A 27,990-nucleotide genomic window follows, 5' to 3' on the forward strand; every position below is an offset into this window, starting at 1 on the left:
GTACAATAAAATTGAGACATAGGACATTAGGGACGGATAAAGAAAACACTAAGATTTGCATCTTACCTTCTACCTATAGTTATTAGGTGTTCATTGGGCCAGTGATTTGGCAATGGCTGATGACAGTGTATGAATCATGCCTCTAAAGTGCCATGGCCACGTAATGCAGACAACATGACAGCAACATGCAGTAAGATGGGCAGTCTGCTCACATGCTGGCAGGGTCCTGGGGGCAGCATGATAAAGAAGCTCGGGGCAAGGGAACAAAAACAAAAAAAACCCTTCAAGCAACCAAAAAGCTGATAAACACAGGTGGCAAAAGGAAAGCTGGATGACATGATGCTCTTGGCTCCAAGTAGGAAGAGAATTATTTTCAGCCAAAAGGATAAAAAGGAGTTTCATTTGCTTTGTGCTATCAATTAATATGTAAATCGTGACAGAAATCAGACCGCCTGAACTCACTGAAGCATGTCTAAAAGGGAAACCACGGCTTAGCTAAGCTGGTTATCATGAACCAGCCAACGTAATGGAAGTAACTTGTAACCATAAGCAATCATGAAAGTTATGAAAAAAGTTTCTGTTTTAGAGACAGTTTCTCTTGGAAGGGTGTTTTTAATCAGGGTTTTTGATAATACTGGCCTATAGCCTCTGGGAAGGTGAATGCAAGTTCTCTGGAAGAACAGGTACTAAATTAATCTTTCAAAGGGTGCAGTGAGTCCCCATGCAGTGGGAAATGGAGAAATCAAGGTTTTGTGAAGCAGCAGATACACACACTCAACACCTTGCACAGTCTTGAATGACTTGTGATGCATTAATTTCTCTCAATATTCCCAGTCAAAAAAAAAAAAAAAAAAAAAATCAATAAAAGCAGAAGTCATTACCATCTTCTGTAAAGATGACAGGTTTGCCTTGTTCCTTCTCCCTGGGTGGGAGGTACAAATGTTATTTTTAAAAATGTATGCTCTACTTGTTTCTTCCCTTCCATCCCTCACCGCCTCCCATCACAACCATCGGCACTAAGTATCCATCAGTGAAGAAGGAGTCTGAAGTCAGAGTGAGTAAGTAAATAAGTCATCCTATTACATGATGGTAGATTACTTGCACCTTTGTCTTTTCCAAGGGTAACTGAATCACTACAGTGTCTATATATAAACAATAATATATTTCATATGGCTGTAACAAAGCCAAAAAATGAGGATTAAGAAACTCACATATACTCGTCTCTTTCCAACTCTGAAGAGAACAACATGTGCTGATCATAAACGTAAACTGCTCTAATATATTCTGTCATATTATAATTTTACTAACAGTGCCAGTGAAATTCTAGTAGAGTAAATAATTAGGTGATGGCAGGAAATGGGGGAACGTTTAAGGACTCTGTCTCCACCATCAGCTTCCCAAATAGTTCCCAAAAGATTCTACGAGGGAACTGCAGCACTTACAGACATTGAATACAAAGATACCTAATTAGTCAAATACTACTTCCAATAGCAAATAATGCAAATAGTTTGCCAATCCAGTTGATATGCACTTTATAAAAGCATAAAAGCTGTTATATGAAAGCTGTTAAATGGTCTACACATGATACTTCAGAAAAAAACAGCACTTCTGTACATAGAAGTAAAACTCAACAACAAAGAAAACCCAAACAAATAAGAAAATCAACACCACTAAACAACTCCCCCCCACATACGCACATATACTTACTGTTAATAAATTACAGTTTTTAATCAGGACAGGAATATTCAGAAGTAAACAGCATCATTAAGTCTTGACAGCAGCAGTTAGAACAGCTTACAGTCCCTGATAGCTTTCCTCTTCCCACATGTCCCTCTTGCTTTCATCTTCATTCTTACTGTTAATGTTACTTAACATTTAAGTAATACAAACTGAAAGACAATCAGTAGATGTAGTCTGAATACAGGCTGGATCGTTCTGATGGAGTAAATGGGATATTTGGCAGACTAAACCTGAATGCAAGCACAACCCTTCACAATTACGATTATTAAATGCTGTAGTTACACCACAGGCATCCAGAATACTGTTTCTCTTATACGGTTTTTTGCAAACAAACGTTAAAAACATCAAAATCAGATAATGTTTCCTAAAGTTGAGGGAATCCATCTCAGGGCTATGTAATTAAATTGCAAGAAAGGTGGAAATATCAACAAGTATTCTCACGTTAGCTTCAAACAGCAGTGGGACTGAACTGCAATTCAGTTTCTAGGAGCTTGTGCTTTCTGTTACTGTGTTTTAAGAATTCTAACGAGGTTTTTGGTCCTGTCGGGAAAAATCACACACACAGCTGTACTCTCTGTAAATCCAAAACTTTAGAAGTACGTTTTACAAGACATTTGTATGCAAATGCTGCTAAGCACCTCTACAGATTTTACCTACAGAGAAGAGTTTCTCACAGCAGCCTGCTCCAACAGTAAAACAATTGCCAGAACAAGTGTAAAAACGAATCAGACCAAAATACATGGATTACTGACATACCCACCCACACATAAACAAGCTACAGAGAAAATAAAAACATCTGGAGCTTGGAAAGTTGCGGGGGGGGGGGGGGGGGGGGAGCGGGCGGTGCGGGGCACGGAAATCTGACTTCGGGGAAGAGAAAGTATAAGGTCAGGACACCTCTTTGCCTCCCAACCTTTTAGGACTAGGTTGGAGAAATGCTGTCAACCATCTAATCCTGCCAATTCCATAAAACTTTATGGAAACTACTTTAAGAAGCTATTGCCAAAACCACATTGACCTCCCTGTGTAACACACAGTTCCAAATAATAATATATAAAAAAGTTCTGAAGACATTGAAGCTGCTTTAAAGAATTATGATATTACAGCTCCAAAGAAGTTGTATCTTTGAAAATATAGCTTCTAGATAGCACATTTGGTCCTTGTTTCAATTTCTGATTAGGTCCTCCTCCTCCTCACGGCTTGGAGCCTCAGGAATAGGAAAAAAAAAAAGTGTTTAGTTTCCTTTTTAGCATAAAATTATCATTTTTTTTATTTACAATTTAACCTACAGCATATTTTAAACAGAAATACTCTACTGAGATTTTCTTAAGAATACAAAAGACAAACCTGAGCAAAAAGCGGAAATAATTGAGTCTCCTTAGTAGATCAATTTATACTACCTACACTGAACTCTATCAGTGAAGCAATATTATGTGTATTTAACAAGATTATTTCTTTTTGTTTTTTTTAAACATCAGCAATTACAATGCATGAGAATGAAAAGCAATACATTTTGTTTTCAAACTCCTAATTTTTCACCATGTCTGTCAATACATAATTACAATTAAGCCACTGCCTTTTCAGAAGGTTACTTTTTACTAATAACTTGTTGCAATATAAAGTACTAGTCACTAAAAGCTAATAAAAACCTTAACACTGAAGCTTCACATTAGCATGTGCCCACTGCATGACCGTTGCATGTATTTAAAACCCTCTCAATTTAGCATAGTTCATAAAACCTTCACGTGCTGGTTCCCACAAAACATCCGACAGCTGACAGCCCCAAACAGCACCCCTTCTTTCCTCTCTGTTCCACACCCCCACACATCCGCAAGTAATCCCCCTCTCAAAGCCTGGCATCAAAACACATCCAACAAACTGATCACCACAGGACAGCCAACACCACACTTGCCCCCATGACAAACATACGGGATCCATTCTGCTGACTGCAATGAGCATGGCACCCTTCCCATCCGGCTGAGAATATCACCAGTTCCCTGCGACAGGGAATGGGAAAGAGCCTCTGTTGCTGCCCGGGACTCTCGCATCACTTCCAGGCCAAACACCCAGGGCAGCTGCCTCACTGGGAGCTCCCCCACCTCCTCTGAAGCCAGACAAACAGGTTGAGGCATGACATTATTTGTAATCATGCCTTGGGCGTCCAGGACGGCCCAGAGTGCTGCTGCTGCTGCTCTGTGCTGAATTCCCTTAGAAGAGTGAATGCTGCCAAGTGTGATGGTTTTGGCTGGGATAGAGTTAATTTTCTTCTTAGTAGCTAGTATGCGGCTATATTTTGGATTTGTGCTGGAAACAGTGTTGATAACACAGAGATGTTTTAGTTACTGCTGAGCAGCGCTTACACAGAGTCAAGGCCTTTTCTGCTTCTTACACCACCCCACCAGCGAGGAGGCTGGGGGTGCACGAGAAGCTGGGAGGGGACACAGCTGGGACAGCTGACCCCAACTGACCAAAGGGATATTCCAGACCATAAGACGTCATGCTCAGCATATAAAGCTGGGGGAAGAAGGAGGAAGGAGGGAGTGGATGTTCAGAGTGATGGTGTTTGTCTTCCCAAGTACCCGTTATGCGTGATGGAGCCCTGCTTTCTTGGAGATGGCTGAACACCTGCCTGCCAATGGGAAGCGGTGCATTAATTCCTTGTTTTGCTTTGCTTCTGCGTGCGGCTTTTGCTTTACCTATTAAACTGTCTTTATCTCAACCCATGAGTTTTCTCACTTTTACTCTTCCGATTCTCTCCCCCATCCCACCAGGGGGGAGTGAGCGAGCGGCTGCATGGGGCTTAGTTGCCGACTGGGGTTAAACCATGACACCAAGTCAGAGACTATTGACTGGTACAAGACCATCTTGGTGGATCTGTGTCTTTGTGGAGGAGATGGGCTGGGAGAGGGAGAAAGACTTCATTTTACTAGTTTTGCTTTCACCATTGTAAGAGTAATAACAGCAGCAACAATAAATAATAACACATCAGTGATGCTATGTTTCTCCCCACAAAATTTTAATTGTTGTTGACAGAAACAAAAGCTCAGAGACAACATTTTCACATGATGGAACCTATCTGAAAGTTTCTTTCACCAATTATATTCTCTTGTATTTCACCATAAGGATAACAAGCGTAATGGCCATACTCAGAACTTGGAATAAGAAACTAGTACTCCCGGCTCTCATTCTCAAGACGACATAACAGTTAGGATGCCACAATCTATAACATTTCCTAAAAACAAATACATAGACAGTATTCTAGTGAGATTTCCAACAAAAAAGCTCAGTAATTGAACTGCAAATTCCTGCCAAGTATGTAAAAAAAGCCCCATAATAATTCACTGACCCATAAAGCAAGTTATCTTTTCAGGTACAGACAGAAATAACACTGCTTTCCCTAGTCTGCATATAACCTCAGTGCCTCGGCAGATGCCACAACTTTCAGAAGTGGCTACTTAGGCAAAGCTGATTAATAGTATTCAGAGTACTTAAGAGAGCAGTGAAGCTGATAAGAACCTACAAGCCCCGAAGCAAAGGTGGGCACAGCGGTATCAGAGTGTGCAGTGGCAAAGCAGGAGGAAAGGACAACAGGAGTTGGTCAGTTTTCCAACCTGAGAGGTACCAAGCAGCAGCCAGAGGGCCGGGGAAGCAGAAAGCACTGCAGGAACCAAAGTGTTCTGGGGCATGGGGAATATTCTCTTTTCCCTCCCAGGAACCAAACTATGGCTGTAAAGGGCCCCTGCATGTGCACAGGCCCAGTCTTATGAAAGGTTTTAGGAAAGCACTAATAGGGATGGGTAGGGGTGTGTGCGGTGTGTAACAAGCACAAGGGTCTCAGCAAGGAATCACCCTGTGTTTCACTCACAATCCCCTGCAACCGCTGGCTGGTTGTGAAGATTAAAAACAAACAAACAAAACATATAGAGAAGAAAATTAAATTACAAGCAACAGATGAGGATCTCCACTGTGTACCTATGATTCAGCATGAACATCCCTGACATCCTGCAACTAATTTGCACTATTTAAAGATTGTATTCTGCTTGTATAACAAGAAATCCAGGTTGCTGTTTTGACCTGATGCAGCAGTACAGTTACACAAAGCCCCTGCCCTGTTTCATTGATTCTAAAATCCAAGCTGTACACCACAATTTCAACTACCACTACACTTCTTGCTAATTTTAAAATAAATTTACCTCCCCAATTCTGCTAGCAATATTGGCCAGTCCTCTGGAGTACAGAAAAGCTTTAAGGTTGTCACATGCAGCGAATTCAGTTTACCAGTATAACACTATCCAATCCCACATAGAATTGGCTTTGTAAATTAAAACCAGCAAGCATGGCTCTGCACCACAGTTTCCTGCTTTCTACATCTTCATCTGCTATCAGCAAAATCTAACTGTCTCAGATGCTGTCACACTTACGAACACAGTTTTACACTGCAGAGCATGGTTAGACAAGGAATTTGTTAAAATAAGACCAGAAAAAAATCAAAAGCCTCCTGCCTGTCTCCTAATGGCATTTAAAAAAGACCCTAATATACTACACATCATAATTTCAGGTTATAAAAGCAAGGATTTTGGATTTCAAGTCGAAGTTTTCAAGCCAGAAAGATATCGAAAACCAACTTTATACCATGCAAATGAACAACACTGCAATCACACCTGCTACCTCCTCTTTTTCAACTGCGTAACTGAGGAGTAAAATAGACAACCAGTAACAGTACGTAATTCTCCACTCATACTTCTATTTCTCAACCTGAAAAAATCGAAAGAAAACAGAAAAAGATGAAAACCAGATACGCATTTCTTACAATAAATTCAGCACCAGTATCTCTAACAAAAGTAGGTATCTACAAAGGCTGACAGAGGTAAATCAGATCTTAAAGAGGGACCAAAGAATTTTCTCATATTTAGACAAACTTCTCCTACAAAATCTTCCAAGTGACCATAGCTGCAGACTAATCAGCAATGAAAACAGAAAGAGAAAAGAAATTTCGAATACCTTTTCTGTTACACCTTGCATATTGAATCGCAGAGCGTAGGAAGGGTATGAATCTGTGTTTTTTCGTGTCTGTATGTATAAAAATATATAAAATTCAGAGTAGTTGTGTTGCAGATTCAAGAACAGGAAGCACCTCTGATATAACTTCACAGTGAAAGTCCCCTGAAAAAAATAACTGCACATGTACTGTATACATATCATTTCTACCTCCCCTTTCCTCTTTCTTTCTCACATCTGTGTTCAGACAACTCCTCTTCAATGGTCTCCTAATTTGTATTTATTCTGTGAAATTTAAAACCACTTTTGCTACAGACAACTCCAAAAGTCTTTTCCACATTCACAACCTAGTACTCCCTTAAGAAAATAAAATATTTTTCAAGTAACACTTTGTAGTAATATTTTTTCATAAACATTCCAATATATTGCATTTCCCTAATTTTCCATTTCTGATTTGTACATCTTTTCTTCCAAACTCTTTTCTCTTCAAACTGCACTCCAAAATCTATGCATAAATGATAACAGAGACCACTCAGGCCTCTCTACTGTGTTAATTCAGTGGTTTCCACTTAGCCCAAACATTGAATTTTTGCAAAACCCAACAGTTTCTTTGGAACATCGTAATGAATTTATTCAAAAGAAAAATCAAATCACAGGAAGGAAAAGCCTTTTCCATAAGAAATTATTCCCTCCACTTGAAGGTAGAATGCAAAGTACCTCAAGAATTTCATTAGTGATTTTTACCTCTGAATAACTTCCTTAAGTAACTGCTCTTACAAGCAATTCTGATAAGCAATGGGAATTTGGAGTTGCATTCTACTCCACCACTCATCTGTAGCATCGCTTTTTGCCTGCCTCTCAATTACCTTGCTGACACAACAGAATAGCAATGGGGCATGAATTGATTGCTGGTAAGCTCAACTCTGCACACACTTGTTAAAAAATTTTCCATAACTGAAAGAGAAAATTTACAATTACTTATAATCTTAGTGGACAGAATGATTACACTCAACAAGCTTTCTAATGGGACTGCTGTTATGTTTGACTATAGCTCTCCAGATACAAGGAGATTTACACAAGAAACACCGAAGAAAAATAAAGGTTTTCACTCAAGATATTCACAAACTAACTATACTTTTAGGAAGTTTGTATCTTCCACTCCACATTTCGTAATTTATAGAGGAAATGCTCAACTATGAAAAACATATCTGACTTTGCGTTCAAGCTGAGAATGAGGAAGAATTTAATACGGGTTTTAGTTCTTTAGAAAACAGCCCTGGATGCAGATCTTTTAAAAAAAAAAAAGGGGGGGGGGGCAGGGGGAGAAGCAAAGAGCAGGTAGTGATATTTTATGAGAACACAAAATCCAAGACTTTTATTGTTTTTTTAGAACTTTCTATTGAGAAAAAGCTATTTATTTTTCAATTATGTGACAGGATGCCACAGTTTGAAGTCATTTTGGAAAGAAGAGGCCTTAAAAATTAGGTACTAAGGGGGAGAACTTGCAAACCTTCATACTTAGATTATGAGACTTTCATAAGAGAAATTCATAGGCCGCATTTATTCAGAACACTAAATCCAACACCTCCTAAAATCAGCTGCAGATTTCAAAAATCAGCCAGGAGAAACCTTAGAGGAAGTCTGCTTTTGTCCCACAGAACTTCACAGTTCATCAGAGTTCAAACAGAAAAACATTATCAATACACAATGAGTCCCAAAATAGTTTCTTCCCCCTACCCCAAAGTGCAGATTTTCAGAGGTTAACAAGAAACAGGGTATCCATTTTCCTCCTCCACTCCCTTTTATCTGGTTGAGGCTGTTACTTCCTCCTAATCATTGCCACCTGACAGACACAGAGCTGTTCTTTCTTCTTGGCAATGACAAGAACAAGGATTAGGATGCAAGTATGTTTGTCCCCACAGGAACACCTGAGGCTCCAGTGTGTCCCCCTGCTACAGGCTCAGTAAGTTTGCCACTGAACCACTTCCCTAAATTACCTCGACACATGCAGCATTACTGAAGCAAAATGAAATTACTTCATTATGTGCATGTGTCTAAACACACAACAGGCTCACACAGTTACAAGTAGAAAAAGAAGGAAAAAAAAAAAAAGATACTTATACCCTCGGAAAGGGGAAAGTCCCAAAGATCCTCTGAAGCTGTAGTAACAGATAAACATAAAACCTATTTATGTAATTTATTGTAGTTCTTGCTCTCTTTTCCATAGTGGAGAGCCAAGTTTATGGAGGTTTATAGAAACTAACAGCCTAGGTCTGCAATGACAAATCAAGGAGGCCCAGAGATACCAATAGCTAGACTCATATGTGCAGACATACGCACATACGCACAGATGCCCAGTAAAAAAGATACATATTTCTAAAACTTTGAATGGCTTTCCTAAAACCAGTATTACTGCAAGTTATTTGGTACATTACATGAAATATAAAGTCTTTTTTTTTTTTTTTTTTTAAAGTTTTTATAGGCAACTGTTTGGAAAAATCCACTTTAATTACTCTCAACTAGTTTAGCCAGGAATAAGTATTCACAAAAAGCTTCTATAAAACCTAAGAAAGCACTCTGGAGAAGAAGTAGCAGTTACAGAGAAGAGAAAATATTGCAAATGCCATGACATATAAGTTGTTCTAGAATAATCACTTTGTTCCCAGACCACACAGTCAAACATAATCACTGAATGGCAGAGAAATGTAGGGGTAGCTACTTTTATTTTCAGGATATCAAAACTACATTGTCTTTGCAAACAAAGTAATCTTTTCTTTGTAACATAGCCTCAATAGAACATTGTATTGCAATATATTATGGATTTGGATATAAGAAATATTATGATATAAAGGCTGATATTTAGCCTGAACAGCACAATACACAAAATGTATACACACAACACAAGAACATTTCCACTTTGTACTCACTCTTACAAAGTTGTCAGGGAACAAACCTCTTCTGCCTTTGAGCTGTCCTTCCCACCAGCCTCCATCATCTTTCTTGATATTGGTGATTACGTCACCTACAGTGATCGTCAGCTCATCATCATGTTGAGCTTTGTAGTCAAACTCCACTATCGCCTCCACTAAAAGAGAAACACACATATGCACAATTATTGACTACATTTAAGTTTCCATGCCTTTGAAAGGAATAAGAAAACACCAATCCAATTACATATTCTCAGTGAAAGTAATATATTCAGCTTAACCAGGAGAGCACATCAAATAGGCTACATGTAATGGTAACATTCTGTGGGTAACTGCTACAAGAGAGGCCAAAGAAAAAAAAAAAAAAAACACACCACAGGAATGCCCATCATGATTAAGGCAACAAATGGCACGCATTTGTCTTTACTGTTTAAAGGAAATCAATTTGTGATGCTTCAGCAGTATCTACTCTGGCAGCATTACAAAGTTTATTTTTATTTCTTGGACAACGTTTTAGCTTTTGTTCACGGGACTTCTAAAGCATTTTATTTCTGGAAAGGTTCTCAAATTCATAAGCATGCAAGCCACTGCACCTACTTTGCTAAATACATCACTATTAACCTAAAGACTATTTAATAAGAATTTTTTGCATCATGCTGAGTTTCACTGTTGTTTATACAGAAATGCAAAGCTTTGCTGCATGAACATGCTCTCACAGGGTTTCACCAAAGGAAGAAAAATTTACTTTCACTTGTGATTACGCATCAGAGGATCTGAAGGTGAAACACTCCTACTGCTCTGAATGTCTGTTATCAGACAGGGTGCATTATAAGCTTGCTACCATTATATGGTGTATCTTTCTTTTCCTGGGAGGACTCTCCATCTCTTGAAACCATACACACAAGAAAGTCTCTGTAGAGAATTAAGGAAGTCATAAAGACAGAAAAATTCCTTTGGAGAATCAAAAATTACAGACCTGGGCTATTCAAATGTGGAAGCCACAGTTATATTTAGTGGTTCATCAAATATCTACTAGGAGCCACCAGACTGGCAAGGTCAAGGATAGCCATATTTGTAAAGCCTTACTCCTGTTTTCTTCAGTGGAAAACCATGCCCCAGGATGTTCCACCAAACATTTAGCACTTCAACCATCGAAACAGCAAAATGAGAACTAGTAATAGGCATCTGCTTTCTGCACAAACGACTGTGCTATGTAAACTCTGCAAGATCCGGCCTGCAAACAGGCAACACAGCTCACAAAGCAAAGGTAACCATTACACCACAGACAGCAAAAAGGTTCTGCCTAAATAACAAGCCCTGTAGACTAAACCGAATTAAGCTGACAGGAAAGCAGAGTTATTCCTTTCCACCCCCAAAATGTCACACAGTCACAATGCTGAACATCTCCCTCCCTCCCTCCCTCCCCCAGAGCCTGCAAGTCATAGCTAAAAGAGTGTTCTGACTTTTGGATACATCCCAGTCACAAGGCTACAACTGATAATATTCATCTATTGCTTCTTCTGTGAAGCCCAAAAACATTATTTAACCAGTTCACAAGAGGCCTGCTAAACCACATCATGAACAGCAAAAGAGAAAGAGTGGTGCCACGCATTACAAGCTGACATGCAAGCAGAACTTGAAAAATTTACCACTGAAACTTAACTGAAAAATCAGAGTCATTCAGGCCAGGAGGGACCTCAGGTCTCTAGTTTAGCTTCCTGTTCAAAGCAGGGCCAGTTCTGAGGTCAAACCAGGTTGCTCAGGGCTATGTCCACATGGGTCTTGAAAACCTCCAAGGACAGAGGTAGGGCACGCAGGGGAACCTCCACCACTGCTCAACTGGGAAAAAAGTTTTCTCTCTACAGTCCACTGGAACCTTTCTTGTTTCAATTTACATCCATTGGTCTTCTTGTCCCACCATGCACTGCTGTGAAGAGCCTGACTCCATCTTCTTGATAACCTCCTTGTAGGTATTGTAAGGCTGCTATTAGGACCTCCTGTTTTCTCTTCCCCAAGCTAGACAATCAGAGTTCCTCTAGCCTCAGGTCCCTCTACTCTTTAGCAGATGAACTGTTCCACCAATTTGGTATCAACCGCAGACTTGAGGAAAGTGCACTCCACTGCCTTCTCCAATAATTGATAAAGATCTTAAACAGAACAGGTCCCACAACAGCCCCTGGTGGTATTCCATTTACTATCAGCTTGCATGTAGAGTACAAGCCATTAACCGCTACCCAAATAACACAACATTTGAGGTTGGAAGGCATCTCTGCAGACCAAATGCCCTTATTGAAAGCAGAGACAGCTAAAGCGCAGACTGCTCAGGGCCTTATGCAGCCAGGTTTTGAGTATCTCAAAGGATGGAAATTCCAGTGTTCGATCACCCTTAAGATTAAAACGGTTTTCTTATGTTTAAATGGATTTTCCTGTATTTCATTTCGTGCCCATTGCCTCTTGTCCTTTCACTGTCTACTGCCAAGAGGAGTCTGGCTCCACTTTCTCTACTCCACCACATCATGTATTCAGAGACATTGATAACATCACCCTGAGCCTTCTCTTCTCCAGGCTAAACAGTCCCATCTCTCTCAGACTCTCCTCATATGTCAGATGCTCCAATCCCCCAACCATCTTCACGGCCCTTCACTGGACTCGCTCCAGTATCTCCATCTCTTTCTTGTACAGGAGAACCCTGAACAGGACACAGCACTCCAGATGTGCCTCAGCAGAAAGGAGAAGAGCAGAAGGATCCCCTCTCTCCACCTGCTCACAATGCTCTGCCTAATGCAGCCCAGGAAGCTACGAGCTGCCTTTGCCACAAGCACGCATTGCTGCCTCATGGTCTGCTTGGTGTCCACCAGCATCCCTGGGTCCTTCTCACCAAAGCCGCTTTCCAGCCACTCAACCTGGGGTTATTCCTCTCCAGGTGCGGGACTTGGCATGTCCCTTTGTTCACAAGGATCCTGTCAGCCCATTTCTCCAGCCTGTTGAGGCCTCTATGAATGGCAGCATGACCCTCTAGTGTGTCAAACACTCTTCCCAGTTTTGCACCATCTGCCAACTTGCAGAGAGTGCGCTCTGCCCTATCATCCAGGTCATTAGTGAAGATGCTGAGCAGCATCAGCCCCACTACCCACCCCTGCGGCACGTTGCCAGTGACCGGCCTTCAGCTGGACCTCGTGCTGCTGATCACAACCCTCTGAGCCTGGCATTTCAGCCAGTTTTCAGTCCACCTCACTGCCCATTTACCTGGTCTGCACTTCATCAGTTTGTCAATGAGGATGATATGCGAGACAGCGTCAAAAGCTTTGCTGAAGTCGACATAAACAGCGTCCACTGCCCTCCCCTCCTCCACCAAGTCAGTGATCTCATCGTAGAAGGCTAACAGACTGGTCAGACATGACTTCCCCTTCATAAATCCATGCTGACTACTCCCAACCAGCTTCTTGTCCTTCATATCTTTGGAAATGACTTCCAGGATTATTTGTTCCATCACCTTGCAAGGGGTGAACATGAGGCTGACCACCCTGTAGTTCTCAGCAAATAGGAAGCTTCTTGCTCTTCCTGAAGACAGGAGTTATATTTGCTTTCTTCCGGTCTTAAGGAACCTCTCCCAATCATGATGACCTTTCAAGGACTATCAAGAGCGGCCTCCCAATATCAGTTAGCTCCCTCAGCACATACCCCACCAGGGCCATGGCCTTGCACATATCCAGTTTGTTTAAATATTCCCTAAACTGATTCTCCTCCACTGAGCGTAGGTCTACCTTGCCCTGGACTTTCCCACTGGTTTCAGGGGCCTGGGATTGCTGAAGGCCAGTATTACTATTAAAGACTGAGGTGAGTAAGGCATTAAGTACCTCTGTGACAAGGCCCTCATTCCCATTCAGCAGCAGGCCCACACTTTTCCTAGTTTTCCTCTTGCTGCTCATGTACCCATAGAAGCCTTCCTTCTTGTCTTTCACATCTGTACTGGTTTTGGCTGGGATAGAGGTAATTTTCTTCAGAGCAGCTCACATAGTGCTACGTTTTAGATTTGTGATTAAAACAGTGTTGATAACACCCAGCTGTTTTAGCTATCGCTGAAGGGTGCTTACACAGCCTCAAGGCCTTTTCTGTTTCCCACGCTGCCCCGACAGCAGGTAGGGTGGGGGTGCACGAGAAGCTGGGAGCGGACACAGCTGGGACAGCTGACCCCAACTGACCAAAGGGATATTCCAGACCACACAATGTTGTGCTCAGCAATAAAAGCTGGGGGGAAGAAGGAGGAAGGGGGTACATTTGGAGTTATGGCATTTGTCTTCCGAAGTCACTGTTAGATTTGATGAAGCCCTGCTTTCCTGGAGATGGCTGCTGCCAATGGAGAGTAGAGAATGAATTCCTTATTTTGCTTTGCTTGCACATGCAGCATTTGCTTTACCTATTAAACTGTCTTTATCTCAACCCATGAGTTTTCTGACTTTTACCCTTTCAATTTGTTTCCCCACCCCTCTGCAGGGGCATGAGCGAGCAGCTGTGTGAGGCTCAGCTGCCCACTGGGGTTAACCCACAACATCATCCCTCACCACATTCAACTCCAGGTGGGCTTTGGCTTTCCTAACCCCATCCCTGCACACACAGACTTTCTCTCTACCTTTGTCCCAGGTCACTTCTCCCTGCTTTCACCTCCTGTACTCTTTCTTTTTATGTTTGATTTTTGTCAGGAGCTCCTTGTTAATCCATGAAGGCATCCTACCATCTCTGCTTCTTTTCCTGCTTGTCAGGATGGACCATTATTGAGCTTGGAGGAGGTGATATCTGAAAACCAACCAGATCACCTGGATCCCTCTTTTCTCCACAACTGTCTCCAGGGGGATTCTTCCAAGCGGAGTCCTGAACAGGCCAAAGTCTTCCCTCTTCAAGTCCAGGGTTGCAATCCTGCTTTCTGCTTTTTCCCCCGCCTCTTCTCTGGATCCTGAACTTTACCATCTTGTGGTCAGTGCAGCCAAGGCTGCCCTCAGCCTTCAGATTCCCAAACAGTTCTTCCTTGTTTGCAAGTATGAGATCCAGCAGTCAACACACTCCAGAAACCTCCTGGATTGCTCACACCCAGGGCATAAGCAAACTACTCTATCCCTCCAGTAGATACCAGAGTGGTTGAAATCCTCCATGAGGGCCAGGTTCTGCCAATGTGAGCCTTATTCCAGTTGTTTGAAGAAGGCCTCATCAACTATTTCTTCCTGGTTAGGTGGTTTGTAGAGACACCCACCACAACATCGTCCATATTGGTCTGCCCTCTAACCCTAACCCACAAACCCTCAGGTGGTTCATCATCTGTCCCACAGCAGAGCTCCGTGCATTTCAGCTGCTCTGCTGCATAAAGAGCAACTCCCCTTCCTCACCTTCCTAGCCTGTCCTTCCCAAATAACCTGTATCCATCTATTGCAGCACTCCAGTCATGGGAGCTATCCCATCATATCTTCATGATCCCAATGAAATCATAACTCTGAAACTGCATGCAGACATGTAATTCCTCTTGTTTGCACCCCACGCTGTATGCATGAGAGCACAGACATTTCAGAGGCAACCAGCCATGCTGATTTCCCAGAAAGAGTACAAGAATTTTCCCTGTAATTCTGACAGGCACTTCCTTGTTTATAAGGATATGCTTGGGAAGGGCCCCCTTCAGTCCTGTCTTTTTGATTACAAGGTCCCCACTGTTTGCATCACCCCACACATTTCGTTTGCCAACCAGGACCACCGCTTCCTCACAAGATTGTTGGTCACCCTCTCCCTCCCCCATCATTACTATTTCAAAGCTCTCCTCACCTGGTTGGCCAGACTGTTGGCAAAAATGCTTTTGCCCTACTTAGTCAGGTGGATCCCATCTTTTCCAAGCAACCCTCAACGAGGGTCTCATGAGCATAAAACTAAAACTCTTGTTGCTGACACCAGCTATGGAACCAGCTGTTACCCACAGGATCTGTCCATTCATCCTCACACCCTTCCCTCTCACCAAAAGGATCAAGGAGAAAACCACCATGGCTCCCACGCTCTTGACTGTCACCCCAGAGCCATATAGTCAAAACTGATACTTTCCAGATCACTCGTGGCAATATCATTGAAGCCTACATGGAAGAGCAACAGGGGGTAGTAGTCTGAGGGCCAGACAAGCCTTGGCAGTCTTTCCACAACATTCCAGATCCAAGCCCCTGGCAAGCAACAAGCCTCCCTAGATGACAGGTTAGGTCAGTAGATGGGAGTCTCCACCCCTCACAGCAGGGAATTTCCCTACTATTATCACTTGCCACTTTCTCCTGGTGCTCCTGCATGGCTCAGATTTAGCCAGCTTGGGTGCTTCACTGGATCGAGCACCCAGACCCTCATCACCTACAAGAGTACTGAATCTGTTCTGTAACTGCAGATCTTGAGGTGGAGCAGGAGCCTTCCTCCTGGTGTCAGAAGTCATAAACTTCAGGCTTTCAGACTTGCCATTCTGGGAGTCTCCAATCCCACCCCAAGAGGCACAGACTCTGTCTGCCCTTCATTCAGGGAAGTTGGGGGTTTGGGCTCTTGAAGCCTCAGGGACTTGGAGAAGATCTGGAAAGCCCAACCCTTTGAGCTCAACCATCCAACCAATTTTTAAACCCACCTAGTTGCCCTGCAGCATACCACCACAACTACTGAGCCATTCCACACCACCTTTGGCGGAGTGTCCGGACCCCTTCTGTGCCAACTGCTACACAAACTAGAGAATCTGTTCAACTTGAACTAACCATTCCAATTAGAGAAAATACCAAAAAAAGGAGACATATTTCTAAAATACGAACGAAAGTCCCTAAAAATAGTATTGATATTATCCATATATGCACATTTCACCCCAGAGCAACCAGTAAAATTGGTTCAGAAGTTGTATTTACATGATAACTCTCCAAAGACTACTGGATTCAGGCAGCAGCACCAAGGTACACACACTACTTTAAGTCTCGCACCAATGAAAATTTATATCTCCACAGAACACAAGAGCACTCAGGCTCAAAAAAGGCAAAATTCAGACTATTTAGCAGCGTATTTCCAATTTTGTGGAACCCCAGGAAAGATCTTTTGAAAGCAAGGTCCTGTATCCTTCATTTTTAAGCAGCCTACTAGGATGCACTTGCTCTCAGGACTCAAAGCTTATACATTGCTTTTTGTATGTGCCAAGTCATTTCTCCTCCCCACTTAGGAAGTTTTTAAATCCTATTCTCATTTTGCTGGGGATGCAATTACATACTGCTTTGCTCCGAGTTCTCCCTAAGCAACCAGGAGGTAGTTAGAGAGCTGTAAGGAGGAGACGGCAATGGAGCAGGGATTTGGGCTGGCTCCAACTACTGATTCTTCACACACTCCTCAACATTCAGAACGCAGCAAGACATACTGAAGGAAGGCAAACAACTCTCCCATTCTCAAGTCCCACGTTTTAAAAGAGTTCTAGTACCTATTGCTGTGCTTGCCGTTTTCCCCTAAGAAGGCTGTAAAACTGACATGATTCTTGACAGTTTCGTTTTCTTATTAATTATGTTCTCTCTCTTATGAGGAGAGACCAAAAGGTAGGACAGGGCTGTTGAGTTGACTCTACAGCTGCTTGGGTAGGCTGGAATCACTGGAGTTATCGCCCTGAAATTTGCCTGCCTTGCACTAATTCGTATATAGACAGCTGCAGCTGTTCAACCACTTTTGTTTTACTGGAAGTTTGATTAAACAAACAAAAAACCCCTTTACTGTGCAGGCTCTTCTCTGTCTATAAAAGTTTCCACTTATTAAAAAACACATATAAATATTTTTAAAAGCTGTCTCCTCTCAGAGAATTTGATTACTGTAACATAAGTGCATGTAAGCTGTCAGAGACATATGAGTCACCAAAAATGGACCACACAATCAAGATGTTTATAAACTCTTCAAAGAAAACCAAGAGCACAGTTTGGAAAGAGGAATAAGAGCACACCTAACAAATGTGCAGATTGTGAGAAACTGACAAGAAAGTACTTCTGAGATCACTCAAAATTCTCATTTATCACACTACTGAAGCTTGCAGAGCATAGGACAGCCTAAAGGTGCTTCATAATTTATAGGTCCATGCAGTTGCAGTTTTTAAATCAACCTCATTTTCTAAAGCATGCTAAACCACACCACCTTCTCAAACTGTGTTTTGAAAAATTCATTCTGCCAGTCAAACTTAATCTTTTTTGTTTCTTTTGAGGTGAAATTTTGTCTTCATGGAAGCTGGATTGATACTGGAGACAACACTGATCCAGATATGGTAAGAAAAAAGGAGATCTGAGTTTTACTCCACATCTGCAAGTACAACATACCTCATTCCTGAAGTACTGTGCTGGATTCTCCCTCAGGAACTGGACTAAATGTCCCAGTTTGCACAATGATGTGAAAAAGCACTCCATGGACAGTGAGCTCAAACTAATTTTATCTGTTAACCAACAAAGGCTGGTCTTAGGCCCAGCTCTGCCAAGGTAAACAGCTTGTTACATTAACAGCCAAAACCCAAATCCCTTTTAAGCCAAAAGCAAAATAAAACAGCAAAATTGGGGCAGACAGATCTGGCTTCTCTTTTTGGTGCATTTTTCCTCAAAATATTGTACCCCATGATGCCTGAAAGTCAAACCTGCCCCAGCTTGCAAACTATAGCTATTAAACTCTTTCTGTTGGAAGAAAGCATTTTTCATGTTGGGAATGAAATCCAGTATCAAAAGCTATTCAACTTATTTTGATCTAAAAGGGGACTGTTCATTCTCATGCCAACGCAATCAGCTATTCCAAGCCTTATATTACCATCAATCCAAACTGTAACATAAAAACTCATGAAACAGAATCAAAGCTAGTTATTACCAACCCTGCTGGAGACTGGCACAGTACAACTCATTATTGCAATGTCAGGGACAAAGATTTTTTTAATTTAATGCTTAGTGGTTTGGGTTTAAAATATAAAATTTGAAATGTTAATGCTATGAACCAGGAATTGAAATGTAACCTCTCAGCTATATTTAAAATAAGCATATCTGGAAAAAAACTGTTGATTAAAAGTTTAACTATTCCCACCTTTCACTCCCTCAAATTAGTCTTACGTATACGCGAAATGATTTTGTTGATAATTACAAATGTTTTTCCTATTGATTAGTTTGTTTCCTTACATTTTAAATTACAAGTAAAATCTAATCTCTTAAAACTGACCTAGTCAGAATAAGCATTTCTTTAATAATGCCACCAATATTTGAAGACAGAAGTGTCTCAGTTTATGCTATTTTCAATTACTGTACAGTGTCTTTCCAAGCAAGAAATGAATCAAGAAAAGAAACAGAGATTTGCTACCGTGCAACAAAAACTACGTTATTAAATCAGCTCCTGGTGACATCTGAAGTGTGTAGGCACAATGGAAATGTTATTAACGTCTTTGGCGCTATTCCACCCAAGTAACAGCATCCATATGGCAACAGCACCTTCTGTAGCAGCATGGTTTCACACACAAATGGAGACCTTAAAACTAGTGTATACAATTAGACATGGCAGTCAAAGAGTTAAGAGCTTCTCTACTGTAAGTTTTATGTTTTCACTTCTGTTAGGCACCCAGCTTCATGTGAATGATAAACACACATGTTGCATTGGCTTACCCAAAAAACCAGAACTGAAACTAGACAAACTACCTTCAAATATTCTACACTAAAGCTTTAAATTAAAGTTCAAATTACGTTTCCTCAGAAGAGAGTGCAACAGAGCTTTTCTCTTTTGCATAAAGATAACTATTCAGAAGTAACAAAGACTTAACAGCATGAACAGGCATCACATAACAATCCTACTCTTTTGTCACACTCTGCATAAGCCTCTACAGGAAGGTCTCAGTGACTACAGTAGGCTTCACGTTCTCTACCAGCTACAGTAAATTGATCAATTATCAAAACCTATTAATCAAGAAGTTGGAATGTGTTGCCTTTCTGTTACACCACATTTCTCTTATAAAACAGTTACAAAGATTCATTTGGTAGCAAATACTTAATAGTTTATCAATATTTCCATTATAAGTACATTTTATAATGGGTTAATAATCTGGCCATCAAATTCCGTCTGCCTCAAAACTTGCTAGACAAGGTCTTACTTCAAATGTGCTGTTCTGTTTGAGAGACCTAGGTACAAACTGGTGAACGTGCTATGCTTTTAGTGCTTACGGGCACACTTTAAAAAAAAAAAATTAATCACTATTTTTGCTATACAACAGGTTGTAGTAAAATTCTTAGTAAAACATTAGGAGCCACTAGGAGGGAAAAAAATCAGTGCCTTTTATTAGACCAAATGACAAAGCATGACTTACATTCTGAACTCAAATGAAAAAAACAAAAACCAAACTACATTACATTCCATAGCACTGGTTTCCTAACCTAGACCTGGAGGGCCAGAAGGCCTGAAGACCAAATATGGCCTACAAGGCCATTGTTTTCTGGACTCTAGGAACACTGAGCAGCTGGCAGGCCAATCACATGTGGGATGCTGTGGTACAAATATGTTTGAGGGAAGAGGAGGAAGATAGATTCATATAAGGTCTGGCAGAATTTACTACAGATGGCACAGCACTGATGAAAGGGGAATGCACTGGTGTAACCACTGAACGCCCATATGGGTCTCCAAAAGTCCTTCCTATCCAAAACCAACACAGCTATTGCAGGCATCATGCTATAACTTCTCTGTGATGGTAACTAAATGCTTGTTAGCATCTGGGAAGGGGGAAGAGTTCAGATTGGGCTCTTCTACCAGAGAACAAAATAATCTGTAGTTTGTAAAGACTCAACTCTCTCAGTCATTACACTTTATAATTCTAGATGAAGGAGCCACTGAATAGCCCTTTGAGGCATCACTGCCAAAATGGAAATGCCCATTGCCATGTGCTATCTCTGAAATGCACACAAAAAACCAATTAAATAATAATAATATATTATATATATAATAATATACCACTAACTTCACAGTTTAAATGTAGATTGCAACTGAGATTTTTAAGAAAGCTTGAGCTCTTAGTTTTGTAGCACGTCTGTGGCAGAAAAAATTCACTTAAACATTTTGTATCTGCTTGATTACAAGCAATTATTTGAAGAACTGTAATTTTCTTGAAAAATTAAATCAATTTTTTTTCATTTTTTAACATTTTTTCTTTTGCAACACTCACTATGAGGAATAATACTCTCTACTAAAAGTATTTGCAAGGATTCAGCTTCATGAAAAAGAAAAGCTCGAGGGGGAGGAAAAACCAGTATCAGAAGGAAAACCTGTACTAGTCAACCTCCAAGAGGTTAACCCATGCTACATGATAAACGGCAACTCCTCTGCTGAGACAAAAGCTTTCAGTTTACATTATATTCTCCTATTTCCCCTTCAAAAACTATCGGGGGGAGCTAAAGGTCATAGTCCTAGAATATTATCTTCACTGAATCACTCTGTCAAAGAGCAGAGCAGATGCAGAAGGGGCCACCTAAGTCATACTACACATGGACCTTTTTATGTTATAGTCCCAGTCCCCTCCGACAGGCCACAATGCTCTTCACCCAGTCTGTACACTCACTGGAAACACAGCAGGCAGCCACAGAGCACTTAGGACAGATGGGAAGCATTTGAGAGGAAGACCCGTTGTGTGCAATTCACATGTACGCACACATGCAGGCACAGAAACAGAGGAGCTGTGCAGAGGACCCCAACCAAAACCTAATTTGGAGGACAGAGTGAACACTTGGCCTACGGCTGTCCTGATGTGACTCTTCTCTGGGCAGCAGCAGAGCCGCAGTCACTCCAGCTGACATAATGCCCAAGCTGTCCTCCAGGAAAAGAGGAAAGCTAGTTTTCTGTTTTTCAAAGAGGGATAGGTATGCTTGGTTCCAGCTTTTAGAAAACACAAACATCAAGTTATTCTAGTGGAATACACCCAGCAGGACAAGAAATACTTTATATTCCAGCTAAGGCATTTACAATTCATTGTAAAAATCTCGCATTTACAGTTAGGTAAAGAACAACAGTAAGTCAGTATGTTTGTATTTCTGTATATACGTAGGGACTTTCCATATAAAATATGCATCTCATAGCGATTCTGTGGTAAACAACTTGAGGCAGGTACTTCTAAAACATTACGAATTTGTTAAGCTTTTCTTAGGCCTATCACAGTAGTTGCCTCTCACTGAATTTATTATGGCACACTCGTATCTCTGATACAAACTTTTTAAACAATACGCCAAAGCACATCTGATCATCAGAGATATTCAAGCACATGCAACTACAGAGTAAGCAAGGAAAGAAAAGATCGTTGTGGTAGTTCTAAATGGCAGCAGTTACATCTGTATTCCCAAAGGCTCCCTTATATACCACTTTGGATCCAACAACACATTAGATTTTATTGGGCCAAGTCTTCTTAATCCTTTTGAAAGAGCAAGATTGCATAGATCATCTTTGGCATTCATGTGGCTGGCAGTCTGGGAAGCACTTGTATTCCATGAATTAATTCATCTTTTCCTGCAGGGCAAAGCAGTCCTTCTGCCTCGGACAACAAACCGCTATAATCAGACTGTTGCTACTGAAAGAGATTAATTTTACTGTAATTCACTGGTTCCGTCAACCAGAGTACCTCTCAACTACAGCAGATGCTCCCAGTATAGAGTGTTCACAAACAAACTTCCTTTTGATTCACATTGTCATCAAGTTCGTAGATGATGCGCATTGCGTTAACCTGTAACTGAAGTAATACAGTGCCTCTTAGAGGCAAAATTGTCTTGAGAGTTGGCTCACTTGTTCTAACGTTGTTCTTCCCCTCAGATACTAATGCACACGAGAAGCCATTCAGAAGAAATGGAAGACATTCTATTCGGAGGGAAACATTTAACATCATCATCTTAACGTGAGTTTCTGCCTCCTCCAATATCCATAAAAATAATTCAAAGTTCTGAAAAGTATAAAGGATTATACCCATTGCTGGGATAAATAGGAAAGGAGAAAAGGACTGTAACTTAAGCTAAGCAAAGACAAGTAATTCCCATTTGACAAACTATATATTCATAAAAACTTGTTAGTAATGCTACACTTGTGGTTTCTAAATCACATTCTCAGACAACTGAGAAGCTAGGAAGGATATTAGTTACTTCCTCAGAACAAAAGAAGAAAGATTACTTACAGCTAAATATAGCTAGAACTACATATAAAATTACCATTTGGCTAAATTCATGAGAATTGCTACCAAATGAATGCATATCAACATAAAAAGGAAGCAGGATAGAAAAGCTGATGACATGAAAATAACTGCTGTTTAAGATTACTCAGAAGTACTAGTCCAGTATAATTGCCACGTCATTCTAGTTCCCAGGTTGCCTTGATAATATTTGTAGATGCTGATGGATACGCACTGAGGTGGAAGGTCAAATAAATAAAAAAATTGGAAAGCCAGGGAACAATTACCTTTTCAGTGATATGGTGTAGCATCATTTAACTCCCAGGAACATAAGAAGAGGTTATGGTCAACAATTTATTCACAATCTTCATATTGTGTACTGCATAGCGTTTAATTGTTAAAACTTCAGAGCTTCTACAACAGTAACATTCACCTAGTCTCATTAAAATCAGACTAGAAGCATGAGTGTAATTATGAATATGATCTCAGATGAGCTTGGAGGATTTCACTATAGATGCCTAAGCTGTTACTATCACCACCCATCTTTGCCAAAAGTAGCAACTCCTTTGCACAGGAGGAGGACGGGGAGAATATGACATACTCCTCTGCATCTTAGCCACATTTGCTTGAAGTACTGATAAAAATGGGTTTACATTAAGTAACTAGACTGAAAAGTGGTGCACAGATACATCCTGTTGTAGTATTCCTGCTGTTGGAAGCAGCAATTTCTGCAAGAAGAGACTGCTGGCAGCAATGGCTTGCTATAGCCAAAATCCTTGGACTGTGTTACAGCCCTTCGCTGTGTAATGCCAGCTGCAGACAAACATGGTGTCTTATAATAACTTCAAAGCTATGTAATTTTCCCTCAGTTTCATGGAATTCTATTATTTTTAAGACAGCAGTTGCAAATTATTTACCCCGGCAGCAGCTCTTGTGATTCGACCTGTCAAATGTTAAGACTACAAACCAGTGCCATGTTTTAAGTGATGCGTTATAAACTGTCACGAAGAGATGTGTTGTACAACAGTGAGAACCTGGACTTGATGCAGAAGAGAAATAATCAGGTTTTTTTCTTTTTTTCTTCTAACCCTCTTTTACATAAATCCAAGCATTTCAATCTACAAAACTTAGCATTCAGAGGAAGGTCAGGCCCAGTATGGAACTCCTCAGCAGTTTCATAATTTATAAGCCAAATGAAAGGACACTTACTATCATGCTTCCACATACAACAGATTGTCAGGCATTACAGGAGCTATAAAAGCTATGTGTGTGCTGGGGCTCACAGCTCTAAGTACAAGAGCTCAGACCACAGGTAATTAGCATTTCACCACTATAGTGCAATACAAGATTTACATGCCAGCATTAAACCATCTCCACTAACCTTTAGATCATAATGAAAAACAGCCAAAAACCACCTAAGGTGTTAAAAAAAACCCCTAACTTGCTCAATTATGTGAGCAACAATGGAAGGTAAGGCAGGAATGTTTGGGGGAAGGACACATTTGATTAAAATAACACCTTTACCACCCACCAATATCATATTTTTTCTTGATTAACAATGAAGTCTCATAAGACTCCTGCTCATAATCCTTAGCAACTTGTCTTTTTACATCAGGTTCTTTTATTCTCCTTCAAACTGTGGTAGGAGCAATAGTGCTGAAAAAAAAAAATGCTGTTTTAAAAACAGAAATTACCGCATATAAAGATTCACAAGTTCCAGAAAACTCTTGGGCAAATAAACTTAACTATCATATCAGATAACATGTGTTGACTCTGTGCATTAAAAAGCTTTCAAATTTCAACTTTAGAATACAGGATGCAATTCTGGAGAAATAAGTTCTAGATGGTATCTTTAATGCCTCTGTTTTCTCAGCTCAAATCAGTTTCTGCAGGTAATTTCTTCTGGATGTTTGCTCTTATGAACAAAAATGTTCCCACATCACAGCCATTAGCTTCTCTGTTTTGCTTTCATGGTGCTTTTCAAAACCCCATGTGTCAATTAGGCCTGGGCAAGGAGGCACTTCCATCAACATTTTTAATTTTCTTTTTCTCTTAGAGAAATTGTCTGAATGTTGAACAAGGCAAAGCCTTTCAGAAAGCAGAGGTTATGCTGCAAGCAGAAGACACAGCTCTTCTAACAGGTATCTCTGGTAGCAGGGTAAAGAACTCAAGAAGTCTCCTCCGCCTGAAGAAACACTCACTCTCATTTCCAAGGGATCTTCTTTAATGCTTATGATTAGAATAAACCTCCAAAAAGGAGATACTACACAGACCTCCTCCTTAGAAGAACAATCCTGAAAGCAAAAACTGATGCAAGCCAAACAAGTACATCTGAAAGCTTGTCACTGACTTCCATTGCGAGTAAGAACAGCTTGTGACCTGATGACAGCATTGCTCCAATAGGGAATTGGAGCCACTGTGTGCTGGCTGAATGCGAATGCTCAGCAGAGCTGCGTATGGAGTGAAAGCATAAACAATAGTCAGCATTTAGACAGAAGAGCCCATTGCTGCATTGAGGATGTGGGGAGAAAGGGGAGGAAGCAGCAGGATGGAGCTCTGTGGAATCCAAGTAAACATAAACAGAGGCAATGAACCCTATTGTTTTATAAGTAATTATTCTTCTGACAACCTCCTCCTCCCATCCACCCCCAGTTACCAACACTGGTACTGTCTGGAACAGAACAAAGCGTGTGGACAAGGAAGCGACAGTAAGACAGATTCTACTCGAGATGAGTAGAACCTCGTCAGATGCTGGCACAGAATCTTTCCATGGCATCCAGGAGGCAGCGTGCACGTTAAAACCATACAACCAAGAGAACTAGAGAGGACAGACACAACATTCAGTGACAGCGTTATCTACCTTGATCGCTTCTTCCAAGGCAAAGCAGAACGCTCTACTTCTCCCTTATCTAAGAAAAAGGTTCCTGGGAGCCATTCATTTGAAAAAACTTGTAATGACCTTCCCAGGTTTCTAATGATCCAGGCTCTTGGAGCTAAGGAAATCGGAAGCCAAAACTAATCCTACATTCCAGAGGGTCTCGAGAGGCAAAGAGCATTTCTTGCATTTAAGATCTCTGCCTTGTAAGGCTGCATTTACATCAGCTGCTTGGTTTTGGTTCTTGAGAGACACACTGACAGACTTGAACAGACAGAACTGAAATACTATTTAAAATAGCAACATCCTGCTTTAAGTTCTCTAAATTAAAAAACATTGGAACTTCAGCATTTGGCTTTGCCGACTTCCACAACCTGTTTTTCTCCACACACCAAAGGCACCACTCTTCCATCAGAAAATATCAAAAAGGTGGCTGGCAAAACACAATGTGCAACACACACCTCAGCATTTACCTTCCAGAGTACCAATTCCGACTCTGAAAAAACTCAGCGGACAAAAGTAATAGTCTCTAAAAGACAGCCAGTCCCTCTCCTTCCTGATATGGTATTTATGGGAAACCAGCTGAAGGTTTCTTGTTTCCCTAATTCTGAAGCAAAATTCGTAAAAGACCACCCACAATTTTGCTGTATTCCACACCAGATTGTCTTCAGAATTCTGTATATCTTTGCATCTTAATATAGGGAGTTTTGAGACTCTGTAAGTGAAGTATATAGGAAAGTTTCCTAAACAGAGAAGTAGCACACTTGAAAGACAGATGAAAGAGAAGGAAAGATGAATTTGAGGGAAGTGTGTATGAAAAGAAGAGATGACAGAGCATCAGGTATCTGAACAGACCAAAAAAAATGGGTGAAGAGCATCTTTCCTGAGAAACAGGTGAGAAACAGTGATGTAGATTTATTTAAAAAAAACCAACAAAAAACCAAACAAACAAAAAACCAAAAACCAAACCCAAACCAACAACAAAACACAACCTACAAGGGGAAAGAAGAATACATGCACTTCTATAAGCGATAGGAAGAGGAGCAACTGCTTTCTGACAGAATGAGGTGAAGGAACGAGAAACACACAGGAACAAACAAGACTGTTTTCTGCACACCTGTGAACAAACTATCAAATATATTGCGGAGGAATACATATTAATAGATCTGTCATTACTCCAGAACCAGTGCAGACGACTTTGAATTATCAGACCGTAGTTCATCATGAACTAGATGGCATCTTATCTCAATCTTCCATGAACCACAGTCAGATAATTGAGATGTCAGCTAATCAAAAGCACTATTTATAGGTACTTCACATACAAAAATTGTAGTCTTTAAAAGGAAGTAGCATGCTTAATGCAAATCAAAGCGAGCAATTCTGAAAGGCAATATGAGGTGACAGAACAAAGACCATTCAAGCTGACTTCAGTGGTCAAAGTAAAACCAAAAAGTGTATTTCAACTGTTTTTAAATGCAGCTAAATAAAGGTATTTGATTAATGAAATGATCAGTAGATACAAGGGACTTTATATTGAAGTTTCAAAGAAAATTAAGATCTTTCCCATTTTAGAAGAGCTTATTGGACAGAGGAGGAAACAGCAGCTGTCCAGGCACACGAACATTAAAAACAATTGTAACAAGAGATGACAGCAACAGTAGCAGTAAGATTTCTCTCCCAGTTGAAAGGCTGTTTCTTGCAACAGAAAGACACGATCTTACTTGTACAAATTAGTTGGCTGTTCAAAGGTACATTTCTTCTCATCACACAGGACACCCAGTTCAAGCCTTCAGCAGCACTCAGTCAAGCAAGCAAGAAGTCATAGAACATACTTTTTTCTGCTGTATTAAGACCTTCCATCAATAAAATAGCAGTTAACTGGATTAACTATACTCAGAAATCCCTCTATTAAATACATGCTACCTCTATGAAGCTGGAGCATTTTTACACAGATAGCTAAACTTCGCTCACTGTGACTACCAAGACTCACAGACTGCTACAAAAAGAAAGAAGCAACTGAGAAGCTGGGCAAATGTATAAGCTATCTAGCTGAAATCCAACAAAATCCACAAAAAGTTTTAGTTCTGTGTCACCTGAAAAATTAACTATGATGTTAAAGTTACTAACAAAATTAGCTACAAAGAACACATTTCCAACATTAAGAATACAGCAATTAACAATGAAATCAAGATTTTAAAAAATCTAGTATCAGACTGAGATTAATGACTGAACTAGTTAAATAATCAGCTCAATGCAGCAAATGGCTTAGAATCTTAAAATGAGATCAA

General features: G+C 40.6%; 1 protein-coding gene across 2 annotated transcripts in view; it reads right to left on the reverse strand.

Annotated features, from left to right (window-relative positions):
* SH3KBP1 (SH3 domain containing kinase binding protein 1) overlaps positions 1-27,990 on the reverse strand; it is a 236,120-nt gene that overhangs the window by 199,307 nt on the left and 8,823 nt on the right. For both annotated transcript variants that reach the window (XM_050915197.1, XM_050915196.1), the window contains exon 2: positions 9,666-9,823. In XM_050915197.1, the coding sequence (XP_050771154.1) occupies positions 9,666-9,823 (158 nt within the window). The remainder of the gene's footprint in view (positions 1-9,665; positions 9,824-27,990) is intronic.

Source organism: Gymnogyps californianus, chromosome 1, assembly GCF_018139145.2.
Source record: "Gymnogyps californianus isolate 813 chromosome 1, ASM1813914v2, whole genome shotgun sequence".
NCBI classification, from domain to species: Eukaryota; Metazoa; Chordata; class Aves; order Accipitriformes; family Cathartidae; genus Gymnogyps; species Gymnogyps californianus.